Source organism: Heterodontus francisci, chromosome 20 (genome assembly GCF_036365525.1).
Source record: "Heterodontus francisci isolate sHetFra1 chromosome 20, sHetFra1.hap1, whole genome shotgun sequence".
Taxonomy (NCBI): Eukaryota; Metazoa; Chordata; class Chondrichthyes; order Heterodontiformes; family Heterodontidae; genus Heterodontus; species Heterodontus francisci.
In genome coordinates, this window is record NC_090390.1 from 66790079 (window position 1) to 66809622 (window position 19544).

The following is a 19544-nucleotide window of genomic DNA, read 5'->3' on the forward strand; positions in this document are numbered from 1 at the left end:
TTATTCCAGACCTACTCTGATTAATACCTAAATCAATACATTTAAAAGCTCCACAACCTTGACTCTCAATTTTAAAATCTACTCTAATCTTATTAGTAACGTATTTCTCAAATTCCACAGTACCACTCCATAAGAAGTCATCGACATGCATCCTGAAGATGCTTGAACGTTTTCCTTTATGAAGGGCGGCGCAGTGGTTAGCACCGCAGCCTCACAGCTCCAGCGACCCGGGTTCGATTCTGGGTACTGCCTGTGCGGAGTTTGCAAGTTCTCCCTGTGACTGTGTGGGTTTTCGCCGGGTGCTCCGGTTTCCTCCCACAGCCAAAGACTTGCAGGTTGATAGGTAAATTGGCCGTTATAAATTGCCCCTAGAATAGGTAGGTGGTAGAAGAATGGTGGGGATGAGAGAGGGTAATGGGATTAATGTAGGATTAGTATAAATGGGTGGTTGATGGTCGGCACAGACTCAGTGGGCCGAAGGGCCTGTTTCAGTGCTGTATCTCTAAATAAAAAATAAAAGATACCAAAAAAACATTGTGGGCTCTGCTTGTACTTGAACACAACGGATTTCAGCAAAACAGATCTCACTGTAAAATACCACACCCTGGAAGCATCATTCAAGCCATAGGCACTTTTGTTTAGTTTCCATAATTTTCCTTCTGCATCTGCTGCCTCTTAAGGCAGTTTCAGAAATGCTTCTCTCCGAAAAGTATTGCCCTGCAGAAATTCGGCTTTTATGTCGCTTGATCTACACGCCCATGAATATGTGGCCAAAAGAGCTAAAAGGATTTTCAAAGTTAACTTTTCCAGCTGTGGGGAGAGTCCACTCTAACATTGCTCTTCAAAACCTCAAGCGATTAGCTTTGCTTTAGCCTTAATTCCCCTCTGCAAGCATTTTTCCAATACAAATCCACCTATGTAACAAAGCTGGTTGCCTCTTATCTGGTACTTCAGAATAAACTCACCAACTATCTAATTCCCTTTGTTTTGCCTCTCATTAGTTTATCCTTAAGTTTATTGGCAGCCACCAAAACTTCACGATCATGAGGACTTCTGCTTCTAGTTTTGTTCCGAGACTGTTCTGTGACCTTTATTGTATAATCTATTCAAGTTAAGTCCTCCACTTGCACGTTTGTCTGGACTACTACGGTGAGATCTCCCTCTTGCACTGTCGAAGAGTTTTTCGTGATCCTTTTCTGATGCAAGAGTCACTTGCAGTCCCACTGTCATTACTTGCACTGTGATTTCTTACTCTCCACTCTTTCACCCCATTCTGCCATTCCATGGACCTCACTACTTGGCCATCATCCTGAACATGCAACCGATATATAAACTTGCCAGTAGCTTTTCCCGAACATTACACAGTTGTCGCGTTCCTCCATTCACTAGACCCCTCTGGAATTTATGTCACCTGTGTACCCACTCTGGGCAATTGGCCTTTGCTCTGTCCTGTATGTCATGATCACTCACATTACCACTATTCATCCCTTGATTTGCCGTATTCTGTTCCTTGGAACCTTGAAAAACACATTGACACTTGAGGTACAAGGTGCCTTGTTTACTTCTATCAGCTGTTCAGAGTCTGAGATTCTGTAATTAATTACGATCAATCATGAGGAATGATCCTTAGAAGTTTGTTTGCCATGTTCGATAAGTATGGTCTTACTATCATGACCGATTACCTCACCACGGCCTTGCCATTCCTTATTTATTTATTTAGAGATACAGCACTGAAACAGGCCCTTCGGCCCACCGAGTCTGTGCCGACCATTAACCACCCATTTATACTAATCCTACACTAATCCCATATTGCTACCACATACTCACCTGTCCCTATATTCCCCTACCACCTACCTATACTAGGGGCAATTTATAATGGTCAATTAACCTATCAACCTGCAAGTCTTTTGGCTGTGGGAGGAAACTGGAGCACCCGGAGAAAACCCACGCAGACACAGGGAGAACTTGCAAACTCCACACAGGCAGTACCCAGAATTGAACCCGGGTCGCTGGAGCTGTGAGGCTGCGGTGCTAGCCACTGTGTCGACCATTCCTTTTATAATATACCAAATGTTCTGAATTAAATTCTGTCTTGGCTAGTCTTATATGATGCCTTGGTGCTCTCTGAATTTTCTGAGAGATCTCAGCCTTGATGAAAGCCTGTCTCCCTGCAAGTAAAGCATTGTGTAGAAGAAAATTGAACTAATTGTAATACCTTCTAGAGCAGGTGGACTATCGCACAGCACAGAAGGCAATTTGGTATTTTGCCCATAGACTAATTGCTGGGGATTATACTCTCAAGCCATATGGAGTGAATTCTTTGCATGAAACACCCATGCCAAGGTGGTTGTCAACTTGCAGTCTGGTTGATCAGCTAAAATTTTATGCAGCATTTTGTTAATCACCTTTCACAGAGTTCACTGACGTAAGGACTTTCAGCTCTGGTATTTTTAATCACAGTGTTCATGTTTTCACACATGTTTCTGAACTCATCATTGGCAAATTAATTCCTTTATATGGTCATATTAAAATGGTCATATGTTTCAGACTTGACAACATCAGAGGGTAATCATACTGGGACAATGTATACTTGCTTTCTGTCATTTTCCACAATGGCTACTTGGATTGCAGTTTTCTATCTGAATTTTTTTTTTCTTAGATGTCTACCATGTTCTTCCCCTGAAAGCCCGTGCTTAAGGATAGAACTGGAGCCAGTCTTTACACAATTTTATATTTATTTATAGAGTTATGCATTACAAGCATACACCTCCTAACCCAAAACCACTGTTTCAGTCTGTGTCTATTTATTGGGATTCAAATGAATCACCAGTTAATGCCCCCTATCTGCATACAAATACAATTATCGCAAGTCAGGATGCTAGAGGGAAACCAGGAGATGGTGTCTCCCTGTCCCTTTGTAATTTTATTTTCAGTTTTGTGTTTAAATAACAAATACTTCAGGGAGGCCTGATATAGTGATGCAGGGAATTGATGTTCCAATGTGAAAAAGAGTGGTAGAATGCATATTCATCCTTGTAGTACCCTATATGAATTTTTGCTCTTCATTATGTTGTCAGAAGAAGTTATGTATTGAAGTTTAGATATTGTCTGACATGGTTGCAGTGAAAATAAAAGGGTAAGTCACCTTGCTGAACTCTTACATGCCTCCAAGCATCCAACCAAAAAGGAGCATTGGCAGAGGCTGGAGCATGTCACTTTCACTGCCGAGTGGTGCATTCTTTGTACTGTTTGACGGAGAGGGAGAATTTATTTCCGTAAAACAATAATTGGTGCTATATGGTACAATATGTGCATATGGTACGATTCTGTTCAACAAAATTTCAATATTTGAAGTATGCATACGAATGAGGAGCAGATGGAGGCCATTCGGCCCCTTGAACCTACTCCACCATTCAATAAGATCATGGCTGATATGATTGTGTCTCAAATTCCACACTCCCATCTACCCCCAATAACCTTTGATTCCTTTGCCTAACAAGAAGCTGTCTACCTCCGCTTTAAAAACATTCAATGACCCCGCCTCCACCACCTTCTGAGGCAGAGAGCTCCAAAGTCACACAACCCTCAGAGAAAAAATTTCTCTTCGTCTGTCCTAAAAGGGCGACTCCTAATTTTAAAACGGTGCCCCCTAGTTCTGGACTCACCCACAAGAGGAAACATCCTTCAACATCCACCTTGTCAAGATATTCAGGATCTTATGTACTTCAGTCAAATCTCCCCTCACTCTTCTAAACTCCAGTGAAAACAAGTCCAGTCTATCCAACTTTTCCTCATAAGACAACCCACTCATACCAGGTTTCAATCTAGTAAACATCCTCTGAACTACCTCCAATGCATTTACATTCTTCCTTAAATAAGGAGACCAAAACTGCACACAGTATTCGAGATGTGGTCTCACCAATGCCCTGTACAACTGAAGCATAACATCCTTATTTATACTTTCAATTCCTGTCTTAATAAAGGATAGCATTCCATTAGTCTTCTTTATTACTTGCTGTACATGCATACTAACCTTTTGTGACTCATGCACTAAAACACCTAGATCCCTCTGCACATCTGATATCTGCAGTCATTCTCCATTGAAGTAATACTCTGCTTTTTTGAGATCCGGACCAGAATTGTCAGTACTTATGATTTTATTAATGCATCGATTTTGAACTTTTGTTTTAATGTTTAAAAAGCACAAGATAGAAGACCGAAGCAGAGAAATATTATTTCTTTCCCTTTTATCCCATGAATCGTGCACCGTATTGTGTAAAATCAATAAATCATAATGACATTACAAATATTGGTAAAGCCTTAAATGGTTTTCTCTCTAGTCTTAAAAATTATCCAGCAACATGTTGTTTCTCCCTTGTAGGAAAAGAAAAAAAAGAAAATTGCTGAGGAAAGGGAGAAATTTGTTCAAGAGATTTCAGAATTCAATGCGAAATATGACCTAATAAGTAACAGAATAATTACAATTGAAATCAAAGCAAAGTCAAAAATATTTGACTTGGAAACAGAAGCTAAGCACCTGAAAAACGGTCAGTATGTTTCTTATAAGCATGTTTTATGGATTTATGATGGTGAGTTCAATTTTACATTAACATTCTTCAGATTAAGGTTTAGAGAATTACTAATAAGTATCCTACTGCTTAGTATTTACCACTGAATCAGATGAAATGGCATTCAACGCTATTACTGATTTTATTCTTAATTTGGTTAAGGTAATGCCTATATTTGTCTTAACTTGCACTGAGTCCTGTTCCCCTGTCACCCCTGTGCTCGCTGACCTACTTTGGCTCCAGGTCAAGCAAAGTCTTGATTTTAAAATCCTCATCCTTGTTTTCAAAACCGTCCACAGCCTCGCCCCTCTCTATCTTGTAATTTCCTCCAGCCCCATAAACTCCCAAGATATCTAAGCTCCTCTAATTCTGGGTGCTTGTGCATCCCTGATTTTAATCACTCCACTATTCATGATTGTGCCTTCAGTTGCTTAGGCCCCAAGCTCTGGAATACCCTCCCTATACCTCTTCGCCTCTCCACCTTACTTTCCTCCTTTAAGATACACCTTAAAACCTACCTCTTTGACCAAGCTTTTTGGTCATCTGACCTAATATCTCCTTTTGTGGCTTGGTGCCATACTTTGCTTTGTGAAGACATTGGTTAGTTGAAGAATTCGTTCTGTCTTGTTGCAGCTGGTTTCAAGGACTGAAATCCATTGTTGTTGGGTCTGAAGTTCTGTTATGGATAATAAATACCTGGTAGTTTAAGATAATAGGGTGAACAGGTGTTGGATGTTAATTAGTTAATTGTATTCAACTGTGTATTTATACAGAAGAGCCAGCCAGCACTGGCTGGTGGTGTTGTTTGGAGAGCAGAAGTAAGCTCTCTGACAAGCAGTAAACAATCCTAGTCTCTGTGTCTTCTTCACAAACAGGCATGGAGATTTCTCTACCATTGGTAGCAGAGGATAGTTGCCTGAATGTGAAGATTGGAGACTAAAATTTGTTTTCAGACAGACAGGGGATTAGAATTGGAGTTTTTTTTTTCGAAAGCTGTATTTGGAGATTTTTTGAAGATGACTGAAGCCAAGTATAAGGTGTCGGGATATGATTTTCCACCCCTATTTTCTGAAGCTGATCCGTACGATCTATGGAAGAATGAAGTTGATATATGGACATGGGTTACATCTTTACCTAAAAGGAAGCAAGGAATGGCCCTTGCACTTTCACTTCCCGCTAGAAGCAAGATCGGGGCAAAGTGCTGTCGGAGCTAGAGGCTCATCATTTGGATGATGAGGAAGGTTTGGACAAACTCTTGAAATATATGGATAAAGTTTATATGAAAGATGACTTATTGAGTGCCTATGAGGTGTGGTCAGACTTTGATGAATTTAGAAAAATGGATAGTTCTTCCATAGTACAATAAATTATGGAGTTTAACCGACTATATGCAAGCTTGCAGCAATTCTGCTTGGAAATTCCTAGATCAGTACTTGCCTTCAAATTGTTGGATTGTGCCAGGATAATGAACATGGATAAGCTCTTAGTATTAACCGGAGTTAGATTCAATGAAAAATATACGCTGTTTGATCAGATGTCTGATGCCCTAAAAAAACTTTTGGGAAAACATTCCTTTCCAGCCACTTTCATGGCGCAGATGGGCTCTTTAGTGGTGACACCGAAGGTGGAGGATATGATGCTAGTAGCATTTCGAGGCCATTCAAGTATGGGGCCCAAACTTCAGTTTGAAAGGAGAAACACACACAAAACGAATGAGGATAGAGACCCTTTTGGCAGCTATAACAGACAGCAGGAATTGGCTAATTATGGCAGAAGGAGGAATTCCGGGAATAACGAAGGGGTGGTCAACAGGTGTTTCCGATATGACTCAAAGTATCACTATACGTTGCATTGTCCAAAAAGGAATAACAGTGTTTCTGAGATGACACATGACATGGAAGTTTCGGAAGGTGAGGATGATGCTACTGATCAATCAGAAGGAATTGTACTGGTTACGAGAAACTTCAGTCCTAGTTGCAGATTCGTTCAATTGTGAAATACTAGACAGTGGGTGCATGTCCACAGTATGTGAAGTGGACTGGTTAAGGGGTTACATGGATTCTTTAAGTAAAGAAGACCAAAGTAAGGTCAAAGAATACAACAATTAAACAACAAACTGGAGGAGGTGGCTCCACAAATATCCCCATCCTCCATGACTGGAGCCCAGCACATCAGTGCGAAAGATAAGGCTGAAGCATTTGCAACAATCTTCAGCCAGAAGTGCCCAGTTGATGATCTATCTCGGCCTCCTCCTGAAGTCCCCAGCGTCAAGATGCCAGACTTCAGTTCACTCCGCGTGGTATCAAGAAACGACTGAAGGCACTGGATACTGCAAAGGCTATGGTCCCTGACAATATTCCGGTAATAGTACTGAAGACCTGTGCTCCAGAACTTGACGCGCCCCTAGCCAAGCTGTTCCAGTACAGCTACAACACTGGCATTTACCCGGCAATGTGGAAAATTGCCCAGGTATGTCCTGTACACAAAAAGCAGGACAAGTCCAACCCGGCCAATTACCGCCCCATCAGCTTACTCTCAATCATCAGTAAAGTGATGGAAGGTGTCATCAACAGTGCCATCAAGCACTTGCTTAACAATAACCTGCTCAGTGATGCTCAATTTGGGTTCCGCCAGGGCCACTCAGCTCCTGACCTCATTACAGCCTTGGTTCAAACATGGAAAAAAGAGCTGAACTCAAGAGGTGAAGTGAGAGTGACTGCCCTTGACATCAAGGCAGCATTTGACCAAGTATGGCATCCAGGAGCCCTAGCAAAACTGAGGTCAATGGGAATCAGGGGGAAAACCCTCCGCTGGCTGGAGTCATACCTAGTGCAAAGGAAGATGGTTGTGGTTGTTGGAGATCAATCATCTGAGCTCCAGGACATCACTGCAGGAGTTCCTCAGGGTAGTGTCCTAGGCCCAACCATCTCAGCTGCTTCATCAATGACCTTCCTTCAATCATAAGGTCAGAAGTGGGGATGTTCGCTGATGATTGCACAATGTTCAGCACCATTCGTGACTCCTCAGATACTGAAGCAGTCCGTGTAGAAATGCAACAAGACCTGGACAATATCCAGGCTTGGGCTGATAAGTGGCAAGTAACATTCGTGCCACTCAAGTGCCAGGCAATGACCATCTCCAACAAGAGAGAATCTATCCATTTCTCCTTGACAATCAACGGCATTACCATCGCTGAATTCCCCTACTATCAACATCCTAGGGGCTACCATTGACCAGAAATTGAACTGGAGTAGCCATATAAATACTGTGGCTACAAGAGCAGGTCAGAGGCTAGGAATCCTGAGGCGAGTAACTCACCTCCTGACTCCCCAAAGCTTGTCCACCATCTACAAGGCACAAGTCAGCAGTGTGATGGAATACTCTCCACTTGCCTGGATGGGTGCTGCTCCAACAACACTCAAGAAGCTCGACACTATCCAGGACAAAGCAGCCTGTTTGATTGGCACGCCATCCACAAACATTCACGCCCTCCACCACTGACGTGCAGTGGCAGCAGTGTGTACCATCTACAAGATGCACTGCAGCAACGCACCAAGGCTCCTTAGACAGCACCTTCCAAACCCGGGACCTCTCCCAACTAGAAGGACAAAGGCGGCAAATGCATGGGAACACCATCAACTGCAAGTTCCCCTTCAAGTCACACACCATCCTGACTTGAAACTATATCGCCTTTCCTTCACTGTCACGGGGTCAAAATCCTGGAACTCCTTTCCTAACAGCACTGTGGCTGTGCCTACCCCACATGGCCTGCAGAGTTTAAGAAGGCAGCTCACCACCACCTTCCCAAGGGCAATTAGGGATGGGCAATAAATGCTGGCCTAGCCAGCAACGCCCACATCCCATGAATGAATTAAAAAAGTTCTACCTGTTTCAGGTTTGGGGTTGACAACCCCGTTGAAATCACTAAAAAGAGTGGTAATGCCGTATAAAATATCAGGGGTAAACCATTTTATTCGTACGGATGTAGTATCCAGTAATATACCTTTACTGTTAAGTAAACTATCTATGAAAAAGGCTTGGATGAAATTGGATTTGGAACATGATAAGGGTTCAGTCTTTGGGAAATGTGTAGCTTTGCACTTTACACAGTCGGGATATTATTGTATTCCTTTAACGAGACCTAAGCAGGATGTTGAAGTATTAATAGCATCTGGGGGCAGGGATTTCAAGGAGAAAAGGCAAATTATTTCAAAATTACATCAACAGTTTGCACATCCATCTTGTCATAGGTTGAAGATTCTGTTAAAAGATGCAGGGGTAATAGATGGTGACTACAGTAAACTTATCGAAGATATCAGTGGAAAATGTGATATCAGTAAAAAATACAGGAGGACGCCATCGTGACCCATAGTGAGTCTGCCATTAGCAAGGGACTTAAATGAAACTGTAGTGATGGACTTGAAGGTATGGGATAAAGAGAAAAACATTTTTATTCTACACTTTATAGACGTGGCGACTAGATTGTCTGTCGACGGTAATTTATAGTAAAGACAAAAAAGTAATAGTGAACAAGATAATGGAAAGGTGGGTAGGAGCAGGACTGAGAGCACCGGCTAGGTTTCTCACTGACAATTGTGGAGAATTTGCCAATGATGAGTTCAGGAGTATGTGTGAAAATATGAATATTGTAGCAATGCACGTGGCAGCGGAACGTCTTTTTAGTAATGGGATTTGTGAAATAAATCATGCCGTGATTGACAAAATGCTACAAAAAATTTTAGTAGACCAGCCAAATTGTAAATTCACTACTGCTCTGGTATGGGCAGTACATGCGAAAAACACACTTCAAATATACAGTCCATACCAATTAGTTTACAGCAGGAATCCAAAAATACCTTTGGTAATGTGGGATCATCCCCGGCTTTAGATGGGACTACAATTAGTTCAATTTTTGTGGAACATTTGAATGCCATGCATGCAGGGAGAAGAGCATTTATTAAGGCGATGGGCGATAAATGCTGGCCTAGCCAGCGACGCCCACATCCCAGGAACGAATTTTTTAAAAATGCTTTCCACGGATGCCTGGACGTGTCTCAACACATTCGACCCTCATCGGGCAAGTATTCTCAACTTCCTTACTTCTACTGGAGTATCTATTAGATCATACCAAAACTCTGAGGCACAAATAGAGGTAATTGGGTATGATCTAATTGCCATTATGGAAACGTGGCTACAGGGTGATCAAGACTGGGAACTGAATATTCAAGGATATTCGACATTTAGGAAGGACAGGGAAAAAGAAAAAGGAGGTGGTTTTGCGCTGATAAGGGATGGGATCAGTACTTTAGTAAAGGAGGATCTCAAATCGGAAAAACAAAATGTGGAATCTGTTTGGGTGGAACTAAGAAACAGCAAGGGGCAGCAAACATTGGTAGGAGTTGTTTATAGGCCACCATGGGGCATGTATTGATCAGGAGATTAGAGAAGCATGTAACATGAGTAATACAATAATTATGGGTGATTTCAATCTGCACATTGACTGGGTAAACCTAATGAGCACTGATGCTGTGGAGGGTGAGTTTCCCTCTTCATAGGATGGTCCTGCCATCCCGGGAAAAAGTCTGATGAGCCTTTGTTGCACGTCCTCTGTGGTAAGGGGAACAAAACTGCACCCACTACTCCAGGTGCGGTCTAACCAAGGTTCTATACAATTGAAGCAAGACTTCATTACTCCTGTACGCAAATTCTCTTGCAAGAAAGGCTAACAGACCATTAGCCTACCTAATTGCTTGCTGCACCTGCATGCTAGCTTTCAGTTTCTTACTGACACCCATGTCCCTTTGTGCACATCTGTCCCTCCTACCAAAATGGATAACCTCACATTTTTCCACATTATATTCCATCTGCCACATTCTTGCTCACTCACTAAACCTGTCCAAATTCCCTGGTTGGGGAGTCTAGAACCAGGGGACACAATTTCAAAATAAGGGATAAGCCACTTCGAGATGAGGAGAATTTCTTTACTCAGAGGGTTGTAAATCTTTGGAATTCTCGACCCCAGAGGGCTGTGGAAGCTCAGTCATTGAGTATGATTAAAGTAGAGATTGACAGATTTCCAAATACCAGTGACATAAAGGGATATCGGGATAGTGTGGGAAAAAGCCATTGAAGTGTCTGATCAACCATGATCGTGTTGAAGGGTGGAGCAGGCTTGAAGGGCTGAATGGCCTACTTCTGCTCCTATGTTCCTATCTACCATGTTGTGTAAGGTGTGACCAAGGATAAGTCTCCTCAGCTTCTTCTGAACATTTTCATCCCCCACCGCTTTTGCTAAGCGATCTTTCTTTCAACTGAGTTCCCTTGTTGGTTTGAAGGAGAGATCCAGGAGGACAATTCGGTCAAACAGGTTTACCAATTGACTGTTTTAGTCAATTGCTTATAGCTGTAGAATTTCTGCTGCAATTGCAGCAGACTGCTGCTATCACCAAACACCCTTGTCAGAACTTCAAAGATCAGTTGCTGGCTCTTCTGGACGTAGAGTCATCGAGTTATAAAGCACAGAAACAGGACCTTCGGCCCATTGTGTCTGTGTTGGCCATCAAGCACCTATCAATACCTCTCCCTAGTGTTTCTCTATGGGATTTCCCAAACAGATGCTCCATCAGGAATGCCGCCTGCTCAACTTCATTGAGACCCCTACATGCCACGACCATCTGCTCATCTTTGATCCAGTCTTCAGCTGAACGGTCACTTGACGTTGCCGGTCTCCCTCCAAACCTGTCCAACTTCCTTCCAGGTGGTAGGTAGAATATGCGTGAAGCGATACTCCTTTCCTCTGCTGAACTACGGGCGGACACATTGGGAGCCTCTTTCTGGTCTCTGCCTAGATGCTCAACTTCATCCTGCAAGTCCTGGACCTCTGCTGGAGCTGCTTCGGTCTCCTTCATGGACATCGCCCATTTCAGTTCTTCAACCGTACGCTCCGTCTCCGCTAAGTGCTCTTCAGACACCATCTCTTTAGAGATGATTAGACACTGAGAGTTAGGTGAGATGTTTAACTGTGACGCTGCCGCCTGCGATGCCCACTGCATAGAAGTGGCCGCCTGGATCTTGTCAGCCACACAAAAAAACTTTCTAAAGTTTGATGCTTGCATTGTGGAATCCTGCCGACTCTGCCAAAATGTAAGCAAAGGAAAAAGTACACTGAACGCCTGAAGGTTCTAGCTCAGTGTTTATTCCATTGGCACCGAGCATGAAAGTACACTCATGAAGGAAAATATATCTTAAAGAAACAAACTCATTGCAATGGATGACCATTGCTAGCCACCCCGAAGCAGGAGAATTGTTGAGAGTACAACTCCTACATTCACGGAGAAGAGTCTGAGGGCGGAGTTCCGGACCTGTAAGTATAAAAAACTTACCTCGGGGATTCGCGGCCTACATTCACGGAGAAGACTCGGAGGGCGGACTTCCGGACCTGTCAGTATAAAAAACTTACCTCTGGTAAAAAAAAACTGAAAAGTGATTCACAGGAAAGCTGTGACCTGATTGGCTGGTAGGGAATTTATACTGAATTTGAAAATAAAACATTGGTAAAAATTGATTAAAACCCTAATTAACTAATTAATAAGTAGAGTAACTAAACCAGAGGGAGGAGATTACTGTATTTAGTTAGCATTTCTACGTGAGCCGCATGGAAGATGGCAGGATCCCCAAAGACACATTGTACAGCGAACTCGCCACTGGTATCAGACCCACCGGCCGTCCATGTCTCCGCTTTAAAGACGTCTGCAAACGCGACATGAAATCCTGTGACATTGATCACAAGTCGTGGGAGTCAGTTGCCAGCGTTCGCCAGAGCTGGCGGGCAGCCATAAAGACAGGGCTAAAATGTGGCGAGTCGAAGAGACTTAGTAGTTGGCAGGAAAAAAGACAGAGGTGCAAGGAGAGAGCCAACTGTGCAACAGCCCCAACAAACAAATTTCTCTGCAGCACCTGTGGAAGAGCCTGTCACTCTAGAATTGGCCTTTATAGCCACTCCAGGCGCTGCTTCACAAACCACTGACCACCTCCAGGCGCATATCCATTGTCTCTCGAGATAAGGAGGCCCAAAAGAAAGAAGTAAGAATATTTATAGTAGGAATCTAGCACTAGGGACCATATAGTTAATTATAACAATTTAGTAAGGATTTACTAAGTATTTATGTTATATTAATTAACTAATTAGTGCTAGAAATGTCAGAGGGGTGAAGTGCTTCACCTGTGAGATGTGGGAAGTCTGTGACGCTTCCAGCGTTCTGGACGACTGTATCTGCAGGAAGTGTCCCCAGTTGCAGCTCCTCACAGACCGCATGGATCGGTTGGAGCGGCAACTGGATGCACTTAGGAGCATGCAAGTGGCAGAATGTGTCATAGACAGGAGTTTTAGAGACGTGGTTACACCCAAGGTGCAGGCAGGTAGATAGGTGACCACTAGAAGGGGCAGGCAGTCAGTGCAGGAATCCCCTGTGGCTATCCCCCTCTCTAACAAGTATACCGTTTTGGATACTGTTGGGGGCATGGCCTATCAGGGGAAAACAGCTGCAGCCAGAGCAGTGGCACCACGGCTGGCACTGTTGTTCAGCAGGGAGGGACAAAGCGCAGAAGAGCAATAGTTATAGGGGACTCTATAGTCAGGGGCACAGATAGGCGCTTCTGTGAGCATGAAAGGGACTCCAGGATGGTATGTTGCCTCCCTGGTGCCAGGGTCAAGGATGTCTGTGAACGGACAGGGGGCATTCTGAAGGGGGCGGGTGAACAGCCAGAGGTTGTACACATCGGTACCAACGACATAGGCAGGAAGAGTGATGAGGTCCTGCAGGGGGAGTTTAGGGAGTTAGGTAGAAAGTTAAAAGACAGGATCTCTAGGGTTGTAATCTCGGGATTACTCCCTGTGCCACGTGCCAGTGAGGCTAGAAATAGGAAGATAGTGCAGCTAAACACGTGGCTGAACAGCTGGTGTAGAAGGGAGGGTTTCCGATATCTGGACCATTGGGATCTCTTCAGGGACAGATGGGACCTGTACAAGAAGGACGGGTTGCATCTAAACTGGAGGGGCACAAATATCCTGGCTGCAAGGTTTGCTAGCGTCACTCGGGAGGGTTTAAACCAGTGTGGCAGGGGGGTGGGAACCGGAGCAGTAGGACAGCAAGTGAAATAAATGAGGGGGAACTAGTAAATAAGGCCAGTAAGACTAAGAGGAAGAGCAGGCAGGGAGATATTGCTGAGCACAGCGGGACTGGTGGTCTGAAGTGCATTTGTTTCAATGCAAGAAGTATAACAGGTAAGGCAGATGAACTTAGAGCTTGGATTAGTACTTGGAACTATGATGTTGATATTACAGAGACTTGGTTGAGGGAAGGACAGGATTGGCAGCTAAATGTTCCAGGATTTAGAAGCTTCAGGCGGGATAGAGGGGGTGTAAAAGGGGTGGGGGAGTTGCATTACTGGTTAAGGAGAATATCACAGCTGTACTGCGTGAGGACACCTCGGAGGGGTCATGCAGCGAGGCAGTATGGGTGGAGCTCAGGAATAGGAAGGGTGCAGTCACAATGTTGGGGGTTTACTACAGGCCTCCCAACAGCCAGCGGGAGGTAGAGGAGCAGATATGTAGACAGATTTTGGAAAGATGTAAAGGTAACAGGGTTGTAGTGGTGGGTGATTTTAACTTTCCCTATATTGACTGGGACTCACTTAGTGCTGGGGGCTTGGATGGGGCAGAATTTGTAAGGAGCATCCAGGAGGGCCTCTTGAAACAATACGTAGATAGTCCAACTAGGGATGGGGCTGTACTGGACCTGGTATTGGGGAATGAGCCAGGCCAGGTGGTCGAAGTTTCAGTAGGGGAGCATTTCGGGAACAGTGACCATAATTCCATGTTTTAAGGTACTTGTGGATAAGGATAAGAGTAGTCCTTGGGTGAAGGTGCTAAATTGGGGGAAGGCTAATTATAACAATATTAGGCAGGAACTGAAGAATTTAGATTGGGGGCGGCTGTTTGAGGGTAAATCAACATCTGACATGTGGGAGTCTTTCAAACGTCAGTTGATTAGAATCCAGGACCAGCATGTTCCTGTGAGGAAGAAGGATAAGTTTGGCAAGTTTCGGGAGCTTTGGATAACGCGGGATATTGTGAGCCTCGTCAAAAAGAAAAAGGAAACATTCGTAAGGGCTGGAAGGCTAGGAACAGACGAATCCCTTGAGGAATATAAAGACAGTAGGAAGGAACTTAAGCAAGGAGTCAGGAGGGCTAAAAGGGGTTTTGAGAAGTCATTGGCTGACACGATTAAGGAAAATCCCAAGGCTTTTTATACATATATAAAGTGCAAGAGGGTAACCAGGGAAAGGGTTGGCCCACTCAAGGACAGAGAAGGGAATCTATGTGTGGAGCCAGAGGAAATGGGCAAGGTACTAAATGAGTACTTTGCATCAGTATTCACCAAGGAGAAGGACTTGGTGGATGATGAGCCTAGGGAAGGGAGTGTAGATAGTCTCAGTCATCTCATTATCAAAAAGGAGGAGGTGTTGGGTGTCTTGCAAAGCATTAAGGTAGATAAGTCCCCAGGGCCTGATGGGATCTACCCCAGAATACTGAGGGATGCAAGGGAAGAAATTGCTGGGGCCTTGACAGAAATCTTTGCATCCTCATTGGTTACAGGTGAGGTCCCAGAGGACTGGAGAATAGCCAATGTTGTTCCTTTATTTAAGAAGGGTAGCAGGGATAATCCAGGAAATTATAGGCCGGTGAGCCTTACGTCAGTGGTAGGGAAATTATTAGAGAGGATTCTTCGGGACAGGATTTACTCCCATTTGGAAACAAATGGACTTATTAGCGAGAGGCAGCATGGTTTTATGGAGGGGAGGTCGTGTCTCACTAACTTGATTGAGTTTTTTGAGGAAGTGACGAAGATGATTGATGAAGGGCAGTGGATGTTATCTATATGGACTTTAGTAAAGCCTTTGACAAGGTCCCTCATGGCAGACTGATACAAAAGGTGAAGTCACATGGGATCAGAGGGGAGCTGGCAAGATGGATACAGAACTGGCTCGGTCATAGAAGACAGAGGGTAGCAGTGGAAGGGTGCTTTTCTGAATGGAGGGATGTGACTCGTGGTGTTCCGCAGGTATCAGTGCTGGGACCTTTGCTGTTTGTAGTATGTATAAATGATTTGGAGGAAAATGTAGCTGGTCTGATTAGTAAGTTTGCGGACGATACAAAGGTTGGTGGAGTTGCGGACAGTGATGAGGATTGTCAGAGGATACAGCAGGATATAGATCGGTTGGAAACTTGGGCCGAGAAATGGCAGATGGAGTTTAATCCGGACAAATGTGAGGTAATGCATTTTGGAAGGTCTAATGCAGGTGGGAAGTATACAGTAAATGGGAGAACCCTTAGGAGTATTGACGGGCAGAGAGATCTGGGCGTACAGGTCCACAGGTCACTGAAAGTGGCAACGCAGGTGGATAAGGTAGTCAAGAAGGCATACGGCATGCTTGCCTTCATCGGTCGAGGCATAGAGTATAAAAATAGGCAAGTCATGCTGCAGCTGTACAGAACTTTAGTTAGGCCACACTTAGAATATTGCGTGCAATGCTGGTTGTCTCACTGCCAGAAGGACGTGGAGGCTTTGGAGAGGGTACAGAAGATGTTGCCTGGTCTGGAGAGCATTAGCTATGAGGAGAGGTCGGATAAACTCTGATTGTTTTCACTGGAACGGCGGAGGTGGAGGGGCGACATGATAGAGGTTTACAAAGTTATGAGCGGCATGGACAGAGTGGATAGTCAGAAGCTTTTTCCCAGGGTGGAAGAGTCAGTTACTAGGGGACATAGGTTTAAGATGAGAGGGGCAAAGTTTAGAAGGGATGTGCGAGGCAAGTTCTTTACACAGAGGGTGGTGAGTGCCTGGAACTTGTTGCCGGGGGAGGTGGTGGAAGCAGGTACCATCGAGACGTTTAAGAGGCATCTTGACAAATACATGAATAGGATGGGAATAGAGGGATACGGTCCCCGGAAGTGCATAAGGTTTTAATTTAGGCAGGCATCGAGATCGACGCAGGCCTAGACGGCCGAATGGCCTGTTCCTGTACTGTACTGTTCTTTGTTAAACAATGGGAAGCAGGAATGCCTCACTTTCAGCATGAGTGTAGGCTTGTGATCCTGAACCTTTCGCTCTCAACCCCTTATCCCCACTCTTCACAAGGAGGTCTTAGATTTAAATATTATACATGAAGCATTGCAAGAAAAAAGTTGAGAGCCGGCTTGCTCGTAGCCCGCCTGTTGCTAGTTCCACTTGAACTCCTGAGCCACAGATTACCTTAATATCCAGATCACTGGAGGCCTCTTCAGTATCTCAGGGCTTCTCAATCCCTGGGGCTTCCGTGATCCCTAGCTAGTCCTCCGTGGCCCTTAATAACTGGATGTGCACCCCAATTCCACATTTCTGGCACCATTTCCCAGCCACGAACACAGACATTAAGCCCCTCTCTCTCTGGCTCTTTCTTATCCTGCCCATGCTTCTCCCTGCTGCCCATGGCTCTCTGGCTCCATCCCCTCACCTGCCAAAGACACTGTTCCCATCCCCGAAGGGACTTCTGGGCACCAGAATTGTCCTAACCCGATGCTTTCCACAGCCACCTACTGGCCCGCAAGTGCGCACGCTGAGGAGAATGTCTGATAAAGCAGAAGCAGTTCCCAAACTCTGAGGAAGTCCTTGCACAGCAGCTGACAAGGGGACAGCATGACCCACCCGCTACACGCTGAAAGGAGACGGGCATCCAATTTACATATGGCCACAATTAGGGGAGATTTTGCATCACCGGTGGCCAAGTAGTCCCCTTCGCATGCAAAGGCTGCCAGCTGCATTGAAGTGGCCTGCCTCCCTGTGGCAGGCTCGGGGGGGCCATCTGAGCCGGTGGCTCTATGCCCCAAAGAGGGGGCCGCCAGCAGAAATGACCACACCCACGACCCAAACGCTTCCACCAGAAGAGTTTCCCTTCCGTTCCAAATGGTTTACTTGCTTGGCCCCTCTGGAATTTTCATTTAAATTTTCATCTTCTAGGGCTCCTCAACATGGTGCCCTCACTGTCTCTGACCTGCCTCAGCAGTGCCCACCTTTCCCGGCAAGGCTGCCGAGGCTTGAGGGCCAGCAACATCGGGAGCCTGCCCACCATCTTTAATAGAATGGTGAGCGCGGAGTTGGCCAATTAGGAGGCCTCCTCTGATCTCACTCCTGGCAAGTGCGAGCTTGGGACCCCCAATTGGTTTGGATATCAAGGTCCTGAAGCCCGCAGGTGAATCCAGCCTAATGAATCTATTTAAATTTTTAGTTAGACCACATTTGGTGTCTTAGGGTAGAAATTTGTCAGTGCTTGGTTTTGAGCACAAAGGCGGTGATACTGCTGCAACCCATGCCAAAACCGGGAAAGCCCAAGGTTGACCCAAAATTGGGCCTCGGATCATATCCAAATAATATCTGCGAGCTGTGGCACCTTTTTGTAGGAATGAATTTCAGGCCTCCTGCCTTTGCAGCGGTGGCAGTCTCAGATAAGCTCAAGTGGCGGGGTGACGATAGGGGTGCAGCAGCCCTCCACTGTGGCTCCATATCAAAATTTTTAGAACATAGGACTTAGGAGCAGGAGGAGGCCATTCAGCCCTTTGAGCCTGCTCTGCCATTCAGTAAGATTATGGCTGATTTGGTTGTGGTCTCAGCTCCACTTTCCTGTCTGCCCTTGATAACCCTTGACTCCCTTGTCTATCAAAAATGTATATAACTCAGCCTTGAATAAATTCAATGACTCAGCCTCCACTGCTTTCTGGGAAAGAATTCCACAGACTTAACAACGCTCTGAGAGAAAAGAATTCTCTTAATCTCTGATTTATAAGGGAGACCGCTTATTTTTAAACTGTGTCCCCTAGTTCTAGTCTCCCCCACAAGAGGAATCATCCCCCTGATATCCACTCTTATCAAGTACCCTCCTGATCTTATATGTTTCAATAAGATCACTTCTCATTCTTCTAAACTCCAACGTTCTTTGAGTTGCCATTTTGGTGGCGACCGCTTGCATGTTCTGTTTTTCCAGTCACTTCACTTGCTGCTTGTCACTTGTGTCTCATCCAGTGCTCCTTGGGCAGGTGAAGTGCTTGATGCATTTGGGTTGTCACCATTTTCTTTCGCTTTACCTGCTCATCTTGGGCAGACCTAAGGGAAAGAAAAGGTTTAAGAATTACAATGAATCTCCAGACAATGATTTCCAATATAGGTCCAACCATAAGATATTTTAGTCTTTTTAAATAGCTGTATAAATGTGGCTCCTACTCTGAAGAATTAGAATGGAAGATCATAACAAATGGAAGATACTTGCTGATTGGCCAAAATAGAGCCATCTCCTAAAATATAGACTGCTGCTTCATAATGGCTGACCCACCACTTGGTTTGGTCCTGTCCACAGTGTTGGGAGCAGCCTTGCCCTGTAAACTTAGCTTATTTGTGAAGATGTTGGCAAGTGTCTTGATTCTTAGAAGCAACACCACTGTGTCCTGACAACTGCTGTCGCATGCCAAGTCTTCACACATTAGCTTCAATAGCCAGTCATTTGCAGTTGAACTGTGAAGTGCTAGGTGGATGGATTGCCTCTTATTCTTCTAAACTCCGGAGAATATAGGCCCAGTTTACTCAGACTCTCATCATAGGACAACCTCCTCATCCCAGGGACCAATTTACTGAACCTTCGTGTACTGGCTCCAGTGCAAGTATATCCTTTCCTAAATGTGGAGACCAAAACTGCACACAGTACTCCAGATGTTGTCTCTCCAAAACCCTGTACAATTGTAGCAAGACTTCCTTATTCCTTTACTCCAATCCCCTTGTAATAAAGACCAACATGTCATTTGCCTTCCTAATTGCTTGCTGTATCTGCATGCTAACTGTCTGCGTTCCTTTTACAAGCACACCCAAATCTCTTTGAACATCAACATTT

The 19544-nt window shown here is 44.6% G+C and overlaps 1 protein-coding gene across 1 annotated transcript in view; it reads left to right on the plus strand.

Annotated features, from left to right (window-relative positions):
• The window catches only part of ccdc172 (coiled-coil domain containing 172), a 111720-nt gene that overhangs the window by 55975 nt on the left and 36201 nt on the right, over window positions 1-19544 (plus strand). Inside the window, exon 4 of the mRNA XM_068053286.1 lies at window positions 4382-4547. Within this exon, the coding sequence (XP_067909387.1) occupies window positions 4382-4547 (166 nt within the window). The remainder of the gene's footprint in view (window positions 1-4381; window positions 4548-19544) is intronic.